Consider the following 21,550-nt stretch of genomic DNA (forward strand, 5'->3'; position numbering starts at 1 on the left):
AGTTAGAAGGATGTAGTGCATGCGAGAGACTGGAAAACGATCAGTGCTTGGTGCAATGACTGGGAAGTGAATAAATAAAAAGTCAGAAAACCCATGTCGTTCTACTATTATACGATTAATATTTCAAATCAGTAGCACCTTCAGCCTTCTGTATTTCCAATTTTATTTAAGCTATCAGTTTCGGCACTTCGTCACATCATCTTCCAGTCCCCTGATCGACGTGCATGAGGAATCTAGCTTCACGTGCAATCGAAATAGCCGCCAGCATTCAATAACTGGTGTCCATAGACTTGTTTCTTAACAACACGGGTCCTTCGTTCGTCGATTGCAGACTGCAGTTAATGAACGAAGGAATTGTGGTGTAAAAAGTAAGCCTCCGGATAGCAGTTACTGAATGCTGTAGTTACTGAATGTTGTCCCCCTATTGTGACTCCACGTGAGGTTGGATTCCTCATACGCGTCGATCAGGGAACCTGAAGATGGTATACTGAATCTCCGAAACTGGTTGAAAAAATAAAATTGGAAATACAGACGGCTGAAGATCTCTGACTTTATATTTTGTACTGAACAGCCAAAGGCCCTGAACCATGCCGCCAAGCCCTGTAATTAGTCTCTGCTGTTAAGTCCAGAGCGATTTGAAATACAACAGTTTGATTAATGTAGCCGTCTGGGAGGCGCATCCCAATCTGAAGTTCATAACCTAAGGAACTGTAAAATTCGCTCACGGAGGAGATGGCTTACAAAATGCACGTTTGAGTAGTTCTTGAGAAGATTTGTCAAAAAAATGGTTCAAATGGCTCTGAGCACTATGGGACTCAACTGCTGAGGTCATTAGTCCCCTAGAACTTAGAACTAGTTAAACCTAACTAACCTAAGGACATCACAAACATCCATGCCCGAGGCAGGATTCGAACCTGCGACCGTAGCGGTCTTGCGGTTCCAGACTGCAGCGCCTTTAACCGCACGGCCACTTCGGCCGGCAAGATTTGTCAAGTTTGCATCCTCATCATGTTGTATAATTTGCCGCTGTTACGCGTAGCGTACAACCTGGAATCCCTTCCGTGTTGTATATATATATATATATATATATATATATATATATATATATATATATATATGTGTGTGTGTGCGTGTGTGCAGGTGGGAAGTGGGGGCAGATATATATTCAAATCCTGTTTGCCCTACAAAATGCACCCCCCCCCCTCCTCCCTCCCCCACCCCCAGGAGGTAGACATTGCAAAACCATCCCATGCAAATTATTGTAGCAGTTTGATGCAGTAGCGCTACTGCGTTCTAAGACCCAAACAGTTTGAACATGTTTCTAGTAAGTACACTACGGATTATAATTAAACTTCCACTAGCCGGCCCCGGTGGTCTCGCGGTTCTAGGCGCGCAGTCCGGAACCGCGTGACTGCTACGGTCGCAGGTTCGAATCCTGCCTCGGGCATGGATGTGTGTGATGTCCTTAGGTTAGTTAGGTTTAAGTAGTTCTAAGTTCTAGGGGACTGATGACCACAGCTGTTAAGTCCCATAGTGCTCAGAGCCATTTTAGCCAAACTTCCACTACTCGAGAGGCCCCCATGAAAAACAAGTGATTGTAGATCAATGAAACTTTGTGAAAATATTTGTAAGGGCATGGGGAAGATAAAAATGAGACTTAACATCTGAGGCCATCAGTCCCCTAGAACTTAGAACTACTTAAACCTAACTAACCTAAGGACATCACACAAATCCATGCCCGAGGCAGGATTCGAACCTGCGACCGTAGCGGTTGCGCGGTTCCATACTGAAGCGCCTAGAACCGCTCGGCCAAAACGGCCGGCTCCAGGTTACAAACATTGCTCAGTGTGACGACCATCTTCATGCACGACAGCCTGGAACCGCTTTAGAGACACCGTTCCACAGTTGTTCGAAGCACTTATCGAACGGTGGATTTGTTCAGCTGTCGTAACATAGCGCATGCACCACTAGAAGATGGCATGTTACGTCCAGTTTTCTCACCCATGGCAAAAGTGACTTCAACAATTTGTGGCGCAATTGGCTATAGGCCTCTCCTAGGAGTAATTCGCAAATCGTCAGTTAATTCGAACGTGCGAACCATGTCTTCAACCCCAGTGCAATGCCTCAATGCTCGCGAAGAGTAGCAGCACTAATGCTGTTATTCCGATAAAACAGCTTTAAGAGTAAAGCCCCGCTCACCTTGTCCAGACCCACGTTGACTGTCTGCAGTTGTAATTCACACGGATGCTTATGTTTCACCCGTATGTTGCCGTACCATTATCGGCGCCTGAGAACACTGACACCGCTTACAACGCAAATCCTACAGCGCACAGCCTGAACATCATTTCTATAAAGTTGGGCACCCACACGCTAAAGTCTAAACAGTTTTTCGTCTGCACTGGCTCGAATAGCGAAAATTTAATTATAACCACTTCTAGTCAGACGCTATGTTATAACTAGATTCACCAGAAAAGCAAACGCTCTCAGGATGATAAACTTTGTACAATGGACTTCATGTGTTGACAATGTGTGTTCGGAATGATTGTGCGGTTGCACAATAGTGTAAACGCTTGACGCGAGATGGAGATTGATCCACATTGGATAATGGGCGTAAAATGTTTATGTAATTGTGCTGATAACGTCCTAGAGCAGATGTATGCTATGGATGTCCATAATAACTATGAAGTGTTGCGGATGAATGTGAAAATGAAACGAAGGGAGGGAGGGAGTGAAACCAGTGCCGGCACACTGGCTTCTACTTTCTGAACGCGCCAAGGGCGCAACAGAGCTTGACGTGTTACGAAACTAACCGCCGTATGTTGTTACAGTCGTTCAGAAGGGAGTCTGATAGCTGCACCTGTAATATGAAGTTACTTCGTGCAAAGTGACAATAGTAGGAGGATAAGCGATAAATGAAGTGTAATGAATATACGATGAGAAATAATCTGGTACTACGCAGAAGCCATATTGTTTGTGAAATGCCTAGTCGTTTACAGTGCATTGCAGTGGACGACAGGCTGCCATGTGGCCTAGAGGTGATCCAAGCAAGGTATGTGTACACACGCCGCAAGATAGACAGCTCCGCTCATTCAAATGCATCATTATCTATACGAATGGTACTACAGAATGCCGTGGTTTGGACAGGCTCGGCAAACATGACACCATTTGTTTATCTTTAGAAGAAAAAGTGCAAAGCTGTGAAGTGTAACGATCGGAAGGGTCATCCAACTGTACCACTTCGACCGACACATCATCCATAGAAGACTGAGCTCCGTAATGTGAACGTGGACTGGAGAACTATTCGTAGCACCGCTTGGATCTCCCTGAGGGAAGAGCACATACGCCTCGCCTTATAGGGTTCGTTGGAGATCGTCCATTTTCAACAGGCGGTTCTCAGTACTTTCTGTCTGCGCATTGTGGCTGTTTCGCGGATGCCATGCCGCAATGATTTTGTCTAGTCTATTGACGATTGTTGGGCAGTTTGACGACAAATTCCTCGTGTTCTTCACACAGGTCGCCTCATACGTGATGTAAGAGATTCCCAAATATGAGAAACACATTACAAGTGTTTTCGCGGACGAAGGTCTTATGCACATAAATAATGATCGCGTCGAAAATTCTTAACCGGTTAGAACTCTGTGCCGAACCAAGACTCGAACTAGGGGGCCTTTGCTTATTGTGGGCAAGTGATCTACCAAGTTACCCAGGCATCAATCACGACCCGTCGTCACGTCTTATTTCCGCTAGTGCCTCGTTTCTACCTTTCAAACTTAACAGAACTTCTGCGAAACTTACAGGACTAGAGCTTCCACGAAGAAAGAATACTGCGGAGACCTGGCTGAGCCACAGCGTGGAGGATATTCTGTGAAGTTTGGAAGGTGGGTTCAAATGGTTCAAATGGCTCTGAGCACTATGGGACTCAACATCTGTGGTCATCAGTCCCCTAGAACTTAGAACTACTTAAACCTTACTAACCTAAGGACATCACATACATCCATGCCCGAGGCAGGATTCGAACCTGCGACCGTAGCGGTCACGCGGTTCCAGACTGACGCGCCTAGAACCGCACGGCCACACCGGCCGGCTTGGAAGGTGGGAGATAAGGTACTGGCGGAAGTAAAGCTTTAATGAGTGGTCGCGAGTATGGTTGGGTAAACTCAATCGGTAGAGCACTTGTCTGCAAAGGCAAGTGTCCCGACTTCGAGTCACGGTTCGGCACACATTTTTAATATGCCGGGAAGTTTCATATCGGATATTAACAGCTCCTGAAGATTTCCACGCAGTTCCGCGGCTTACCTACATCTATATTTACTTAAATACTGCGTAAGCCTGTGCACAGTGCATAGCAAAGGTTCCACCGTACCAGTATTGCCGGGAGCTGTTTTTGGATGCATTGTGGAGTAGCGGTTAGCGTCGCTAGCTTGCAAGGTGCAGGTCAAATCCGTTCTCCAGCAAATATTTGTTATTTAATGTTTATCATTTCTGGAAGGTTCTCGATATTTATTACGTTTGCATAGTCTGGGATATTTGATGTTTGTATGAGTAGCTGCATTCTCCGTCCAGGAGAGAGCTGTGCTCTGTCAGTATGTTGCTTTCAGAGCTGAGTATTGTGCTTCATTTAAGACGCTGCTTCCGGGTTTGTGACGTGACAATGTCAGTTTTCTATTCCATTCGCTTGTGTATTGTGTATAGAACCGGGGACCTAGAAACGACGGAGAGGCCTGGTCCCACCGTAGTCGCCGCCCCATACCGAACTCAGGGTTATTGTTCCAACTGTTCAGAATCGTACTGTCCAGTTACGTGCTTGCGAGCGAATAGTGGGCATTTTTCCGGCGTGCGAAGTCTCCACCAGCTTTTGAGTCAACATTACAATGTGGCGCCGGGGGAGTGTTTACGCGAACGCTAGGCGGCCGGCCGGCCGCTCCGCCGTGAATCTGGAGCGGCGCCAGCCACCAGGCGACGCGGCTGCGCCTGGGCTGGCTCGCTGTGTCACGCGCAACCTTCCCACGGGCCGACTGCCGATCGAGTCCGCCGAATTTTGCAACCGAGGCCCGCAGAGGGAGCTGCTCTCACAGGTCACTTGCTATGTAGCTACGTGCGTGCACCTCTGAGCACCAACCCGTCTCAAAATTATTAGGCTGGTGCACAAGTTCTTAGCGGTTTTCCTGAAACAGCAGATACACATAACAGAGACTTTAGTTATCAACAGTACATTCTCCTGTACTGTTTACAACAATCTGCCGAAGCTGCGCTAGCTTTTTGATTCCTCGAGTGTAGAAATTACGAGCTTTGCAGGCGAAGAACTCTACGAGCTATGTTCGGAGCGCACTTTCATCCGGAAAGGAAGTTCCTTGAACGTTGTTCCATAGAGAGCGGAAAAGGTGAAAATCTCAGAGCGCAAGATCAGGTGAACAAGGTAGGTGTGGAATGACCTCCCAATCCAATTCTTGCATGATGTTTTTGTCCGTCTAGCAGAATGCGGGCAGACGTCTAGTAGCGTCACTTCACGCAGTCTTCTTGGATTACATCTGCAAGACGTTTCACATGTTGATAATAAATGTCAGCAGTGATGTTCACACCTAGGCGAAGCAATTCGTTCTACACCAACCATCGCTGTTCCACTAGATGCGTAAGAGAAAAAATAGCTCTGAGCACTATGGGACTTAACATCTGGGGTCATCAGTCCCCTAGAACTTAGAACTACTTAAAGCTAACTAACCTAAGGATATCACACACAGCCATGCCTGAGGCAGGATTCGAACCTGCGACCGTTGCAGTCGCGCTGTTCCGGACTGAAGCGCCTAGAAACGCTCGGCCACCGCGGCGGGCTGCGTAAGAGAATCTTGTGTGGATGCGCGCAGGTTTCCGTACGGGGAGTTGTTCCTTTATTTCGACTCAACCATTCCTTTCTTTTTCGTATATTAGATAAAGACGCCATTTCTTGTCACCAATAGCGGTACAGGACAGGAATGTTGGGTATTGTTCACGACCCAATTTGCGACCAGCAAGCAGGAAAGCACCACCTGCTGATTTTTGTGATTTTGTCTTAGAACATGCGGTAACCATGAACCCCATTTTTTAACCTTCCTGAGCGTGGAGAGTCACCAATGTCCACTTTAAAACGAGAATACCATTTTGTTGCTGCGCTAGGTCCAATGGCAATATCCTCATACACGGCGCAAATGTTCCTGGCCGCCTCCTCTTCTATCACCCCTCTATTGAACTCAAACAGAAGAACACGTCGGAAATGTTCCGATTTCACCATTTGGCACTCCATTTTCTAGCGTCCACTGCTCCACTTACTACCTCTAAATGGCAAAATAGCGAACGTAAACTCAAATAGCAACAGCGAACTGAAAATAAAATATGAAAATCGATAAATAAACGAATAGCAAAAAAAAAAGAGCTATGAACCAATGCAGCAACCCCAGAGTCCCAAACTCGGTGGCTAATGAAAACTCTGCGGAAACCATCATTTGTACCGTGAAAAAGGGCTGAGATAGTAGGTTTCATCTGCATCTACACGGATACTCCGCTAACCACACTTCCCTCGGGCATGGGTGTTTGTGTTGTCCTTAGCGTAAGTTAGTTTAAGTTAGATTAAGTAGTGTGTAAGCTTAGGGACCGATGACCTCAGCAGTTTGGTCCCATAAGACCTTACCACAAATTTCCAAATTTTTACTAATACTCTATTTTCCAGTACCGTACAGCGCGCGGAAAAAACGAACACCTGTATCTGTAGGTCGGCTTCAACAAAATAGTTTCGCATTCGGAGGAATAAGTTGGTGATGGAAATTTTGTGAGAAGATCCCGCCGCAACGAATGAAGCCTTTCTTTTGAGGATGTCCACCCAAAATGTTGTATCTTATCAATGAGACTCTCTCCCCTATTTCGTGAAAATATAAAACGTGCTGCCCTTCTTTGAACTTTCTCGGTGTTGTACTCCGTTAATCCTATCTGATAAGAATCCCAGACCGCGGAGCAGTATTCCTGAAGAGGACGCACAAACGTATTGTAGGCAGTCTCTTTAGTAGCTCTGTTACATTTTTTAAGTGTTCTGCCAATAAAACGAGGTGTTTGGTTTGCCTTTCCCCACAACATTTTTCTACATGTTCTTTCGAATTTAAGTTGTTTGTTATTTTAATTCCTGGGTATTTAATTGAATTTGCGGTCTTCAGATTTGACTGGTTTATCATGTAACCGAAGTTTAAAGGATTCCTTTTAGCACTCATGTGGGTGACCTCATACTTCTCATTATTTAGGATCAATTGCCAATTTTCGCACCATACAGATACCTTTTGTAAATTGTTTTGCAGTTTTTGATCTTCTAGTGACTTTACTAGACGATAAACGACAGCATCATCTGCAAACAACGTAACACGGCTGGTAAGATTGTTCCCTAAATCGATTTTATAGATACGGACCAGCAGAGGGCCTATAACAGTATCTTGGGGAACGCCAGAAATCACTTTTGTTTTACTCGACCACTTTCTGACCTCTCTTGACAGGAAATTACGAATCCAGTCACATAACTGAGACGATATTCCATAAGCACGCACTTCCACTTCAAGCCGCTTGTGTAATAAAAGCCTTGCGGATATCTGGAAATACAGAATCAATTAGAAATCCCTTGTCAGTAACACTCAGCACATCTTGTGTGTAGAGAGCTAGTTTTGTTTCACAAGAATGGTTTCTAAATCCTTGTCGATTGTGTCAATAAATCGTCCTCTGCGAGGTAATTCGTAATGTTCGAACAAAATATATGCTCTAAAATCGCGCTGCATATCGACGCTAATGATATGGGTCTGTTATTTAGTGGATTGCTCCTACTACCTTTCTTGAATGTTGGTGTGACTTGTGCAACTTTCCAGCCTTTGGGCACGGATCATTCGTCGAGCAAGCGGTTGTGTATGAATGTTAAGTATGTGGTAAGTCCGGAACGCTTTGCCATTCCATTCCTCGGGTCAGTTGAATCCACCGATACCTAATTTTGGCTCCGATTCGTGACATGATGTAGGGTATGACGTTACACGTGAGCAAAAACAAAGAGAACAGTATTATCGTCATTTTTATCTGTTTTGCGTCTTTCCCTTAGTTGCCCTAAATTCGTGGAGGTATGTACTGCCTATGCAACTTAATGAAGGCAGTATGTTTACTGCCATACGCGTTTCGCTTCTTTTATATGGGAAGCATCATCAGTGGCCCGAAATACATAATTCTTTTTATACATACAAAAACATATTATGTGATAGATATCGTATGCTGCTATAGTACATTTTGTCGTTTTTCTCTTCCTTTTTAGGTTAGAAGCAACTTTTGTAGCACAAGTTCCGTATTGTGAAGGTATCGTTCGGTGTTAGTATTCGTTTTAAGAGTTAGTAAGCTTCCGCGGTCAATCTCAATTTGAATAAAATAATTTTGGGTGCCTTCGCAGCGGTTCTCTTCTGTACGTCCGAAAGTGGACCAACCCAAAGACGATCGATTCGCCAGTCGTATAGTTGTCTTAGTGTTTCATAATAACCTAGCACCCAGAATCACTTTACTCAAATATTGGTTTTGCTTCTATGTACAGAGTGGTCTGAAATGTCTGAAAACCTTATAAGAGCGTTGCAGGCTAGGTTACGCTGAGAAATAATTGTTAAGAAAAAAATTCTATACGTTGCGCCGTTTCCAAGTTAATTAGCACATCCAAATTCAAGGCCTTTTGCCAGAGACAGTGTCGCCAAACGTCTCCTCCGTTTGCTTCCCTAAAACCGAACAAAAGTAGCTTTTACTCACTTAGCGTAAATTTATCACTTACGAAAAAAGCGCATTGTAACTGGTAATGAACATTTGAAAAAGTGGTAAATGATGGACCCACAAATGTTTGAGCATCACCGTATGTTATCGCGTGCCTGTGGTTGACTTCGGTGCGCAACGACCTGATTGGCAAAGGTCAGTGATAAATAAACCGGAAACGGAGTAACGTGTAACAATTATTTCTCGGCACAACCAGCAACGCCCTTATGTGCTTTTCAGACTGTTTGTAATATCGGTTGTATACGTTCTTTTGCGACTGTAATAACTCTTATTACAGTCGTGAAAGACGGAGTATAATTTCAATTAGTTCTATAGTTGCAAATCCGGAAAAAAACGAGACCTAAAAACAAAACAATATCCGCCTCCATAGCCGAGTGGTCAAAGCGGCAGTTCTTTTGCGAGGGACCCGGTTTAGATTGCCGGTACTACTGGAAACTTTTCCTTTCGGGAGCGCTGGACCCGGGTGCAGTCCCTCGTGACGCCAATTGGGGAGATACCCGATTGAGAGGTAGCGGCCCCAAGGTCGGAATGTCGACAGCGGCTGGAAAAGCGGAATGCTGACTCCTTGCCATCTCCGACACGGTGGTCGTTCGGCTACCTCGATCGCGGGCTTCCTTTCCTTACACTCCACAGATCAGTCTCAAAACTTACATTTTTCACTTTTTATGCTTTTTATTAGGGCGTCTCTGCAAAAAAGCCTTGGGAAGTACATGATTTATGGCATCAAATGTAGGTTTTGTGACTGATCTGTAGGGTAGCCCCTGGCCTACTTCAGGTTGAGAGGTGACTGGTTGTGTTTTGGCAAATTGTGGTCTCATACTCAGCGTAGACCGAGGTCTAGATTGGGTTGGAAGTTGACGATTTGGTTGAGTGTTCGCGAAGCAGTGTCGGAGGTTGTAATTAACCACCTTCTTCCGCCAAACTGTGTTCATATGGCTCTGAGCACTTTGGGACTTAACATCGGAGGTCATCAGTCCCCTAGAACTTAGAACTACTTCAATCTAACTAACTTAAGGGCATCACACACATCCGAGGCAGGATTCTAACCTGCGACCGTAGCGGTCACGCGGTTCCAGACTGAAGCGCCTAGAATCGCTCGGCCACACCGGCCGGCGCCAAACTGTGTATCTGTATCGTTTGCGTCACGACTTTGCATTTTGCCAGCCCAGGAAATGTTTGCAACGGCTTCTGCAGTGTTTCCACTTCAGCGCTCGAGGAGTGCACAGCGCCAGAATTGGAAGGTGACACTTCTGTTGTGAGTTACTGAAGACAAATGTAATATGAGTTCGATATCTCAGTTGTAACAACATACTGATCTGTTGCGTGGTTTGATCGCTAACCATTTGGCTATGACACCGCGATTGTCTCTTGGGAAAAATAGTTACGGCTTATGTGTTACACATACTGGATTTCGATGAGTGAGTGGTTCACGCCTGCAGCGGTTGTGACATAGGTCAAAGTGTACGGGTGGTATCGACAGGTGTAAAATTTTCAGTTGCCGAGCACCAGTGTATGAGCCGTTCTTATTTCGATACCTACAGCTGTTTTTGGAATACGAGGTGTGTCCACATGAGTACAGGGAGTGTGTTTCATTTTGACTACCCAAAATAAGTTATTGTTCAGAAATAAAAAAAAAAATATGTACCAATCAAATGTTGATTACCTACCAGGACAATAACATTTTGACTCCCGAGAAAATAAAAAGTTACTTAAGACACAGTCTACCGAACACAACCTACAACAGCTGCGCTGCGAATGTTTCCCGTACTGTTTAAAAGTTCTGGAAATGGTATCGAACTCGAGCTTCTAGTATACCACCACCAATTAGCAGCATTGGCATAACAAAGACTCGCTGCTTTCCCATTTGTTTGATGATCTTATCACCCCATGTGTTCAGTTGACATTCACCTGCGTAATGTCAGTTTTACTGTTGACAACAGTTTGTAATGGATCGACATTTTCGATCTGCAGCTGAACTATGGGACATCGCAGCTTCCCAATAGTTCGAGGGCTGATCATCGCATCACCTGAGAATGCACCTGTAATGGTGCGAAATCTGTGGAGTCCCAGTAAAGGATCGCATAACAGATAAATTGACTTTAAGAGTCTTCATTCACTGTGAACGCCATCAGTTCGTAAGAACTTTTTTTTTTAATAAAGGACGGTCTGAAGATTCTTAACTACTAAAAATATTAAAAAAATAGTTTTAAAATTTTTCACAAAATTGACTTTTATCATCACATTAAGCAGTGAATATAAGAAGAAACTGGTGGAAAATAAATAATCAATTGTTTTAATTAAGTGGTTTCGGTTTGGAACTTGTGGGACTTAAAATTTCTAACTACCCATCGTTTCATGAGATATATTTGAAAGCAATTTTGCATTTCTCCTCGACACAACCCATATCTCGAAACTTCCATGAACTCATAATGCCCAAAACAAATTATAGTCCTAAGTAATACGTAAAAAATGCTCATAATTTAATAAATTTATATCAAAAGTGAATACCGCTCCAGTGGTTTCATTTCGAAATTCCTCATAAGAACGGCAGTAGTACAAACTCAAAACTTATGTTCCAGTAACTTTAGATATACTTACTTTCTTGTCCGTAAAATCCTCAGTATTATCATTATTAAAAGAAAAGTCACAATCTCCTACAGTCACGTAGCACAATCTCCTCAACGACTGTAGCTCTGAAAGCTGTAGGTGACTACTACAGTGCAATACATTCGCAGAAGTAACTCTGCGTACTACTACTAGATGCCTCTGTCCTTCAGTAGCTTCGAAGGTATTAGGCAGAAATAATTTGCCTACCTTCAACAACAACAAAAGAAAAGTAATGATGATGCAATTTCTAATCAAAGACTACTTCTTCAGTACTGTCCTACATGTACACTCTGGTAGCTGAACAACATTTTCTTGATACTTTTTTTTCTTTTTTTTTTTTTGCTTGCACCCAGAAAGTTACCTGAGCTGATGGAGAAAATGAGACACCATATATATGGCGAGGGGGCAGCACTTAATTCATTCATCTCAACATTTCCCTGTCTCCGCTCTAGCATTATGAGATATGCTCATCTTTGATAGAAACCTTACGAGAGCCAGTTGTCTACAAGGTGCACGAGGAGAGGCCTCTCGTGCACTGGATTCTGTGTGTGTGTGTGTGTGTGTGTGTGTGTGTGTCTTGTTGCCGCCTCGCATCGTGTTGGCGGAAGGCCTAGCGGTTGGAGTGGACTCGGCTCGGACAGTCTTGGCGTCCCGGATGCTCGGCTGGTGCGCAGGCGTTGTCGAGCGCGCGGCTTCCGACACGGAACCCCACTTAGCGGAATTTTAGCCGGCCGGCGCTCCCAGGGGCCCTGGCTCAGCACAGCTGGCACAGCCGCCCTGCCCTGTCCGGCTTCCGTCCGTGTCGCACCAGCCCACCCACCGCCCTCCCTGCCTCTAGCTCACCTTAACAGTCAAACGACCAGACACTACCATGTAAGTAGAGGTCTCGCAAGTGCCGCAGTAATACGAGGGGAGTTCCATAAGTAATGCAACAATATTTTTTCTCGACCAATTTCGGTTGAAAAAATGGGGAATTTGTTGGGGGACACCGTGGAATATTCCCGCTTCAGACACTATGGTGTCATGAAGTTCCGATAGGTGGCAGCAGTATAAGTACGCTTCAAAGTGGCGTTTGTAACGGAGGTGGATTCCAAGCAGAAAATTGTCATTGAGTTTTTTTCTGGCGGAAAACCAGAGCATCGCAGATATTAATAGGCGCTTCCAGAATGTTTAGGGAGACTTGGCTGTGTACAAAAGCACGGCGAGTCGTAGGGCGAGCCATCTTTCGTCATCGCAACAACTTCACGCAAACCTTCTCACGCGTGCCGGCCAGCCGCGCACAGCTGTGACTCCTGCAGTGTTGGAACGTGGGGACCCGCACATTCGAGGTAATCGACGCATCTCAAAAGACACTTCGCTGCACAACTGGACGTCTCTGTTTTTAGTGCTGACGCACTCCTCCACCAGTTGGAGTACTAAAAGGTGCGTGGCCGCCGAGTTCCTCGCCGCCGAAGACCATAAAGAGCAACAAGGACCATCTGTGCGGTATTGCTGGCACATTAGGAGGCTGATAGTGACAATTTTTTGTCGAACGTCGTGACAGACGATGAAACATGGGTTCATCACGTCGAACCGGGAACGAGAGCAATCCATGGAGTGGCGCCACACCACCTTTCCTCCGATGAAAACTGTAAATCCGCAACCTCAGCCAGTAAAATCAGAGCGACGCTCTTCTGGGACTCGAAAGGCGTTATTCTGTGATGTCATCCCGCAAGGGGCAACGATTGGCTCTGATGTGTATTGCGCACTCACAGGAAATTGAAGAAACACATGTCTGCACACCGATAGGGACACAGAAAATTTCACTGGACTGTCCTTCAACAATCACCCTATAGCCTGGATCTCGCACTTTCCGACTGCCTTCTGTTTGGCGCAATGAAGGATGCACTCCACGGGAAGCAGTACATGAATGACAAGGTTATTGATGCAGCAAAACGTTGGCTCCATTGTCGACCAGTAGAGCGGTACCTTGTGGGCATTACACGCGCTCCAAGTAGGGTGGTATAAGGCCGTCGCACTGAACGGAAATTATGTTCAAACATTTGGTTTTATAGGCGGGGGCAAAATACGGTGTATTGGAATCCTGAATGAAACCAAATTGCTTTCAGAAACAAAATGTGTTGCATTACTTATTGAGCGCCCCTTGTAATTACTTCGCGGATAAAAGCCCACGGCGATGCAGATAGCTACAGGGGCTCAACAAAATCGTGGAAACTCCGCGAGAAATGCGTACTTGAATGTAAATACAGATGGTAGCCAAGTTTCCTCCGTCTCTAATGACCTCGTCGTCGACGGGACGTTAAACACTAACCACCACCACCACCACCACCACCACCACCACCACCAAGTTTCCAGGTTTCATTGTTGTATTTGACTACGAACGCCACGTGTGCAGTGTCCTCAAAACGTTTCAAAAGTCAGTGGTGGTCATAAAGGTGTCCTGCGTAGGAGTGAGTGCATTGTGTCAGAGGTAATGGAATTCGAACGTGGGCACATTATTGGTGCTTGTATGATAGGTGTTGCGATAACAAAGGTAGGCGAAGTGTTTGCTGTTTCGAGAGACACCATATCTTAAGTTTAAACCGTATACAGGGAAGCGGAAAAGGCGCTGCAGTCTGGAACCGCAAGACCGCTACGATCGCAGGTTCGAATCCTGCCTCGGGCTTGGATGTTTGTGATGTGCTTAGGTTAGTTAGGTTTAACTAGTTCTAAGTTCTAGGGGACTGATGACCTCAGATGTTAAGTCTCATAGTGCTCAGAGCCCAAAAAAATAAGTGGACACCAGTTGTAAAAGTCAGTGCAGAACTGAATTTAGCACTCGCGAACCCTGTCAGCACCAGAACAACACGAATGGAGTTCCAAAAGTAGGGAACTGCAGGGCAAGCTGGAACTCCAAAAGTACTGATCGGTGTTGCAAATGACCTTAACAGGAAAACGTGGTGCCGAAGCCATAAAACATGCACTATAGAGCAGTGGAGGGTAGTCATTTTATCGGATGAGTCTTGTTTACACTCTTTCCAACTTCAGGTCGAGTTTACGTCACAAGAGTGAAACGTGGTGGGGATTCGGCGGTGATCTGGACAGCGATATCGTGGTATTGCATTGGTCCTGTGGTTATTCTCCAAGACTGCAGACTTGCCAAGGATTATTTGACCATTTTTGCTGCTCACGTTCATCCCAGGTCCGCAGCTCGTGGTCTACTGGCTAGCGTTGCTGCCTCTGGACGACGGGGCCCCGGGTTCGATTCCCGGCCGGTTGGAGATTTTCTCTGCCCGGGGACTAGGTGTTTGTGTTGTCCTTATCATTTCTTCATCATTTGTCATTGGTTAAATTTGACTGTGAAAAAACTATGTGTAAAAATTGGGACTTTGTACGGGCGCTGATGACCGCGTAGCTGAGCGCCCCATAACCCAAAAATCATCATCATCACGTCCATCCCTTGGTATAACGTTTTTTTTTGTTTTTTTTTTCCAATTTGAGGCTGTGTTGCAAGACGACAAGGCTCCTGTTTACACAGCTCGCGTCGTCCAGGACAGGTTTCGTGAGCGCGAGGATGAATTCTTGCATCTCCCCTACCTCAATATTATTGAGCCTTTGTAGACTACCTTGGAGAAGTGGATGCGTGATCGCTACCCATCTCCATTATCGTTATTTTAACTTGCCTCTATTTTCGAGGAAGGATGGTGTAAGATTCTCTTGAAAACCGTATTGAATATCAAGGATTTTCCTACACCATAATGAGCATGGTAATGTGTTGTGTTTTTGGTGTTACCGTATATTTGTCCCCCCCCCCCCCCCTCCCGTACATCTGTCCGTCCGACCAGGCCTTGGAAGGCCCAATGGTACCGACCGGCCGCCGTGTCATCCTAAACCACAGGCGTCACCGGATGCGGATATGAAGGGGCATATGGTCAGCTCACCGCTCTTCCGGCCGTATGTCAGTTTACGAGACCGGAGCCGTTACTTCTCAATGAAGCAGCTCCTCAGTTTGCCTCACAAGAACTGAGTGCACCCCACTTGCCAACAGCGCTCGGCAGTCCGGATGGTGACCCATCCAAGTGCTAGCCCAGCCCGACGGGAATCGGTGTTACCACTGCGGCAAGGCCGTTGGCCCCTGTACATCTACAGCGACATTATACTCCGCAAGCAGTCTTACAGTGTGTGGCGGTAAATGTTTCTGGTGTCACTTCCTTTTTTTTTTTTTCTCTCCCTTTCCTGTACCGTTCACAAATGGCGCATGGGAGGAATGATTCTCGGTAAAGCACCGTATGACATGTAATTTCTCTGATTTTCTTATTGTGATCATTTCACGATACGTATGTGGGAGGAAGTAATATTGCGAGAATCTTCTGGGAATGTGCGGTCTCGAAATATCAGCAGCAAATCTCTCCGAAATGAACAGCGCCTCTCTTGCATGTAGCGTCTGCCGCTCGAGCTTGCTCAGCTTCTCTATAACACCCTCACACCGAGTAAATGATCCCCTGATGAAACGCGCCGCTTTTCGTTAGACATTTTCTGTGTGTAACACTAATCACATTTGATAAGGTTCTCAGACGAATGAACAGTGCTCAAGAATCATTTTAACGTGTGTGTTGTAAGCCATTTCTTCCGTAAGTGAATTACATTTCCCTAAGATTTTCCCTGTGGACCTGTGTTGGGCATCAACTTTTCCTACTATTTGTGATAAGTGCCCATTACGCCTCGCGCAATTCGTCACACTTTTTTTACATTCATTGTCAAATGCCAGTTCGTCCATCTATTTTTGGTCCTTGCAGGAGTTACGAGTTTCGTTATGTTCTTACCATAGAGAACTGCGTCGTCCCTGAATACTCTCACGGAGCCTCCATCGTTATTCACTAGATTTTTAATATAATTTGTAAATTGTAGCGGCCCTGTAACATTCCCCTTAGATACTCCTGGAATTACTTTCATATTTGTCGATTTTATTCCGTTAAGAACGAGGTGTTGAGTTCTGTCTGCTAGAAAGTCCCGCGCCCAGTCACAAATCTCTTGTCTGATGCTCGGTAAGCTTTATTTTGTTCACAGAACGACAGTGCGGAACTGTATCAAATACGTTCTAGAAGTCAAGGAACACGGCATCAACCTGGGCACCTTTAGTCTAAGGCGCTATGGATCTCGTGGACGAATAGAGCTGGCTGGATTTCGCAAGATGTGTTTGCAGAATCGCATCGATTTTTATATAGGGACTTAATACATGAGGATAAATATGCTCCATGAGTGAGTATCGCGGTTACATCTGTGGATATCTACAGTAATACGGATAATTACTTCGTGGCTAAAAGTTGAAGTACCGGTACAGTGTCAGTATTACGATTTTCGTCTGTTTGGTTTACAATTTTTCATACGGTCGATAGGACTAATTATTATTTCATAATTTTATCCGTTGCTGTCAGCGTGGTATCCGTGACTGTATTACTTTCGTAAAATAAAAAAACAAACCTACTTCAGCCACTAGTGATTTTTATTACAATGCAGTATGTATTTCGAGCAATGGAAGCTAATCTTCAGGTGCTTGATCAGTCTACATCATTTTTCGACTTAATGCCAATACTAGTCATGTTTAGACTACATAGGCATTTTACAAAATGGCACATTATTAATATAATTTTTAAAAAAACTAAGGCAACACCGAAAATTACTGTTTCGATTAATGCTTACATGGTTTTCAAGTACAGTAGGAGTAACAAATTATTATACATATAAATGTAGCAACGACCTGTCGCCAAATCTCGTAGTAGTTGAATACAGATTTATTTTTTCAGCGTTTGTCACGCCTTTGAAAGGGTGTACTTTCGATAGACAATCCACTATGATCTTGAGCCAATCATGAAAAGAGTAAATCGCCATTTGACTGTGTGTTACTGTGTTTACCTTCTCTACTATCTCAATTTCAGCTTTTTTTGCCATTATCAAGTGCAATGCTAAAAGTTCATAGACCATTATCATGTTATATCCGTTAAGGCAGTCCTGCTTGAGGAGTTTACTCTTTAAAAAAAAAAAAAAAAAAGAACAGATGAGGACAGCATATCGAAAACTGATTCAAGAAATGTAGAAAATTACCCCATCATAGGGGCTACACTGCCTCACGGCTGTTGATTCGGAATACTGGCATAATGTTGTTTTGGATGAGCTTCGTTTCTTCATTTTCATTCAGCTGCAGTCGCATCAGTCGCACGCTCCGTTAATTCTTTGAGCGCATCTGTCTCGACGTGTTGTAAACTTTGTTCTGTGTGCCTCCGTTTTTTGACTATGCATGTATGTTGTTTCTGTAGCAGATACGGGGGACCCATCCGACATTTGCATAGGCAGATGTGGGAAGCGGCACCAAAGCAGAGCAACCGTCGCAAATACGGCGCACGTATCCGAACTGCATATTGCGTGCCTTCCGAATCTAACACTCCAGTATGCTGCTTCTGAAGTTAGAGAGGCAGGTGTGTCTATTTCATAATGACATTGAGCGACGAAGTTTTAGGTAATTCAGACTTCGTTATGACAGAGATGAGGAACGTGGTTGCAAACAGGTGATACAGTTAAAATAATCTAAAGTGTTATGTCATTTCATCAACTGGACTATGACTCTTAGATAAAACATGGATGATTTTCCTTAACGTCGTGATCGACGGGGTGTACCTGCTCCTTCAGAACATGTGAAACGTTCCTCCACATTGTGCTAGAGAGAGCTGCTGTCTCTAGTAGCTGACTAAGGAAGTGGCTGGAGAGAGCTTTGTGCTTAGCCAAAGAAGATCATACTGATCTCTGGAGTAACATCTGAGGCAATTGATAGAGATATTAGATTGCGGTGTGACACTGTCAATGTGTGTATGTCAATATATACTGTAATTTTTTCTTTCAGTACCTTGTATAAAGTGTTCAGTCGTATTATTCTCCGTTCTTTTATTACTAATTTCTAGGACTAACGATCGATAAAGGCTTAACTCTAATGTAAATTTGCCTGTAGCCCATAGTTCAACTTTGCACTTTGCATATTTACACAAAGTTCCCCTATTTTTTGGGAATTAACGTTTAATTTGACATAGGTATATTTCCTGTTTTCGAGCGACATGAGTAAAAACCACTCCCCGTCTACATTTCCGTCTTCTTTACTAGAGGTTTTTTTTTCATCTGCTCTGCGTGGCTAAGACGGCAAAACTATGTTATGCCATAAGAAAGCGGACACCCACATTTCTGCAAAAATGTATTTCGTTACCTTTTATTTTTCCTGAAAAGCTGCTGAAACTACGGTGGCACTATACGCTATGGTTTTACGTCATTTGTCTGCACGGTATTAATAGGCTTTATTCGGTAGAGATATATGACAAGCCACTGCAACAGATGAAGGTAATGGATAAAGAACTGTAGGTGAAGTCGCCATACCAAGTTCAGACAAAATCTCAAGCTTTCGACGTTGCCTCCATCATCGTCGTCTGGACCAAGGTCTGACTGTTGCGATAATAGCGAGGAGGTTAGTTTCATGACTGCGGTAGTAGGCTCTTGACGAGGGAAATTAAGGAGGAAAAGTTCACATAGTTTACTGCCTGATGAGAGTAGTGCGCTGCAAGCGAGCGCAAACGAAATCTCTGGGCGCAAAGGACGCCGATTCAGCATTCGCTATATCCGTCATATCATGACGTACGTGTAATTTATCCAATGAGATGCCGTACTCTGAGCGTAAAATTGTGAGCCTCGTCTTATTCGCGACAGTTATACCTAGCCTCTGACGGCAGCGATGGGTTGGGAATAGGGGTGAAGGCGGGGGTGGAAGAAATAATCGAAAACTTCAGATTTTATACGGGTTTGATGTAGCAAGCTAGCTGAGAACGCCGAGAAAGACTTCGTAGGCAGGTGTATGTTGTGATTTAAATTAGTTGGCATCTGACGTTGAAGGTCAAAAGCTGCGACGTTGCCGTGACAGGTTCTGTCTTCATGATGCCATTACAGCGCTCCGTTCTCGTCGGTGATAGGAAATCATTTTGAAGCCTCTATCCCCCACAAAAACTGCGGAAAAGATCCGAAGTTGACGTGTGATATTGATCTATGTAGTGTCTCGAAGGCTGTCAAGAATCTGTCGTTAATTTTAATTAAGATCGAAGTTGCATTTTTTCGTGGAATAGACTATTTTCGCGTCCGGAAAAGCTTTCTGCTTAAGATATGGCACGCCTTGTGCCGCGGAAGTGGCAGTACTGTGCGGGCCGACAATACCAGATCCTCCCCCAATTAGGGATGTCGATGGTGGGAACGCCGTTCCCTCTAGTTGTCAAATGCCAACTTTTTTGAAATCCGCCTCTAGCTGATGACTGCCAGAGCTCTAGATCTGTAGGATGCTGCGTATCGTGTACTTACTGTATCCTCAGATAATGTAATTTAGTAAAAAAATGCAATAAATGATGTACAAATAGACGCAAAGCTTTATGGTATTGTGCTGCTGTGAATTTAATAAGTGTGCGGTGATATTCAGGCCGTAAGGATGACGTAGTCAGTTGGCGTTTTTAGCAGAATATTCAACATTTCTGCCCGTTAATGAGCCGCATGCCAATAGCGGTCGTTATGTTTCTGTTGCAGGAGGGCCCACCTGCGAAACTGCCTGGAGAAGCTGAAAGAGATGGTGCCGCTGGGACCCGAAGCATCCCGGCACACTACCCTGGGCCTCCTGACGAAAGCGAAACGGTTCATAAAGGTAGCGTCCGCCGCGTTGTCCACCTGCTTGCATGCGGTTGCTGGCAGCCTCACCCCTAGCCTAGACCTCGCTTCAGACTGCGTAAGGAGCGCTCCTACCTACTTGTACAACCTGTCACTAATGTTGGCCCGCCTTCTGTTTTGCACCCACTCTGACTTCGAGCGGTATTTCTCTTGTATTAGGATAAGTAGGTTTCTCACATTATATTACCGCAAGTGAAGTCATTACATCCACAGGGTGGCGACTTGTTTGGAGAAACGGAAAATTGAATTTACTGGAAAACTTAGGAAGATCTCGGAGAATTCTGAGACACTCGTAGAAGAATTCAAGCGGTCGTAGACTGAAGTCACTTCGTTACAAATCACTTTTGAGATTCTGCGTCGGAAACAATCGGATGTGCTGTCGCGTAAGGAAAGGCAGAAAGAAGTAGGGGTTGGATAAACCGACCGGTTAAGACCGATACCGGCATTTTAGTTCTGAATAACCTTTATTTTCATTATTTTTTTGGTCTCGGTTACAACAGGTGTTTTTACTTCTCACTTTTAAAAAACGGTATATCAATTAGTCATAGCAGCAATGCGAAAATTTTTCGTTTTTAAATAAACCTTTTTTTAAAAAACAGAGTAATTTTTATTCATAAATGTGCGTTGGTTTCAAGTACTGCGTTATTACAGAAAATGGGAAAAGCGACCAGTGTTGTTGTGATAACAGGTCGACAGAAACGAGCAACAAACATATGGCATAAGAATTGGTACAGCATCACTGCCCTTGTTGCTGCGTGTCGTTAAGGTATGCGTGTACCTGCAATGTTCAGGTACACCTACCTGGCGTACCGTCGCTGGAAATCAATTGAATTGCAGAATGGCACCAACCCTAGTCTCGAAATATTTTTACGAAGTGACGTACCAGTGCTTCGTTTGCTTTAAAGGATTAGTCTGCCATTTCTGTGAAATAATAAGAGGAAGAGCGCTGTGGAAACGGTAATAAATTAAAAACGTAACAACAGTTCATTCAGAGTATACAATAAAAATAGAAAGTAGCTGATACGCTGCCTGTGTGTACGTAATAAGCCTTTAACTGCTTGTAGCCTTTAAAAACGGGCGAATTAACACGAAAAGCAAGGGTTCTTCAGCCTCAGTTTTCATTCTTAAGCGCTGACTATTCGTAATTTTGAAATAGTGTAATGATCCGCGATTAAAACAAGTGAGTGAGTTCAAAAAACTAGAATCAATAGCAGAATATTGATGAGATTTTGTAGTATTCATTCATCACTTTTCGCCAGTAAAGCAGTGAAGAGTGGACGGAAAATTTTTTCTTTTATTTGCCCATTTAATATTTTGACTCTAGAAAAACTGAATTAAAATTGTCCAATCTTCGTGTGATTTCTAATTTTACTGCAGGAAATAATAGGAATAAAAAACCGAAAATCGCTTATTTCAGAAACTTGTT

The 21,550-nt window shown here is 44.4% G+C and overlaps 1 protein-coding gene across 2 annotated transcripts in view; it reads left to right on the forward strand.

Annotated features, from left to right (window-relative positions):
• LOC124613196 (max dimerization protein 1-like) overlaps nucleotides 1-21,550 on the forward strand; it is a 700,459-nt gene that overhangs the window by 538,924 nt on the left and 139,985 nt on the right. For both annotated transcript variants that reach the window (XM_047141856.1, XM_047141857.1), the window contains exon 4: nucleotides 19,987-20,101. In XM_047141856.1, coding sequence (XP_046997812.1) covers nucleotides 19,987-20,101 — 115 coding nt within the window. The remainder of the gene's footprint in view (nucleotides 1-19,986; nucleotides 20,102-21,550) is intronic.

Source organism: Schistocerca americana, chromosome 4 (genome assembly GCF_021461395.2).
Source record: "Schistocerca americana isolate TAMUIC-IGC-003095 chromosome 4, iqSchAmer2.1, whole genome shotgun sequence".
Classification (NCBI taxonomy): domain Eukaryota; kingdom Metazoa; phylum Arthropoda; class Insecta; order Orthoptera; family Acrididae; genus Schistocerca; species Schistocerca americana.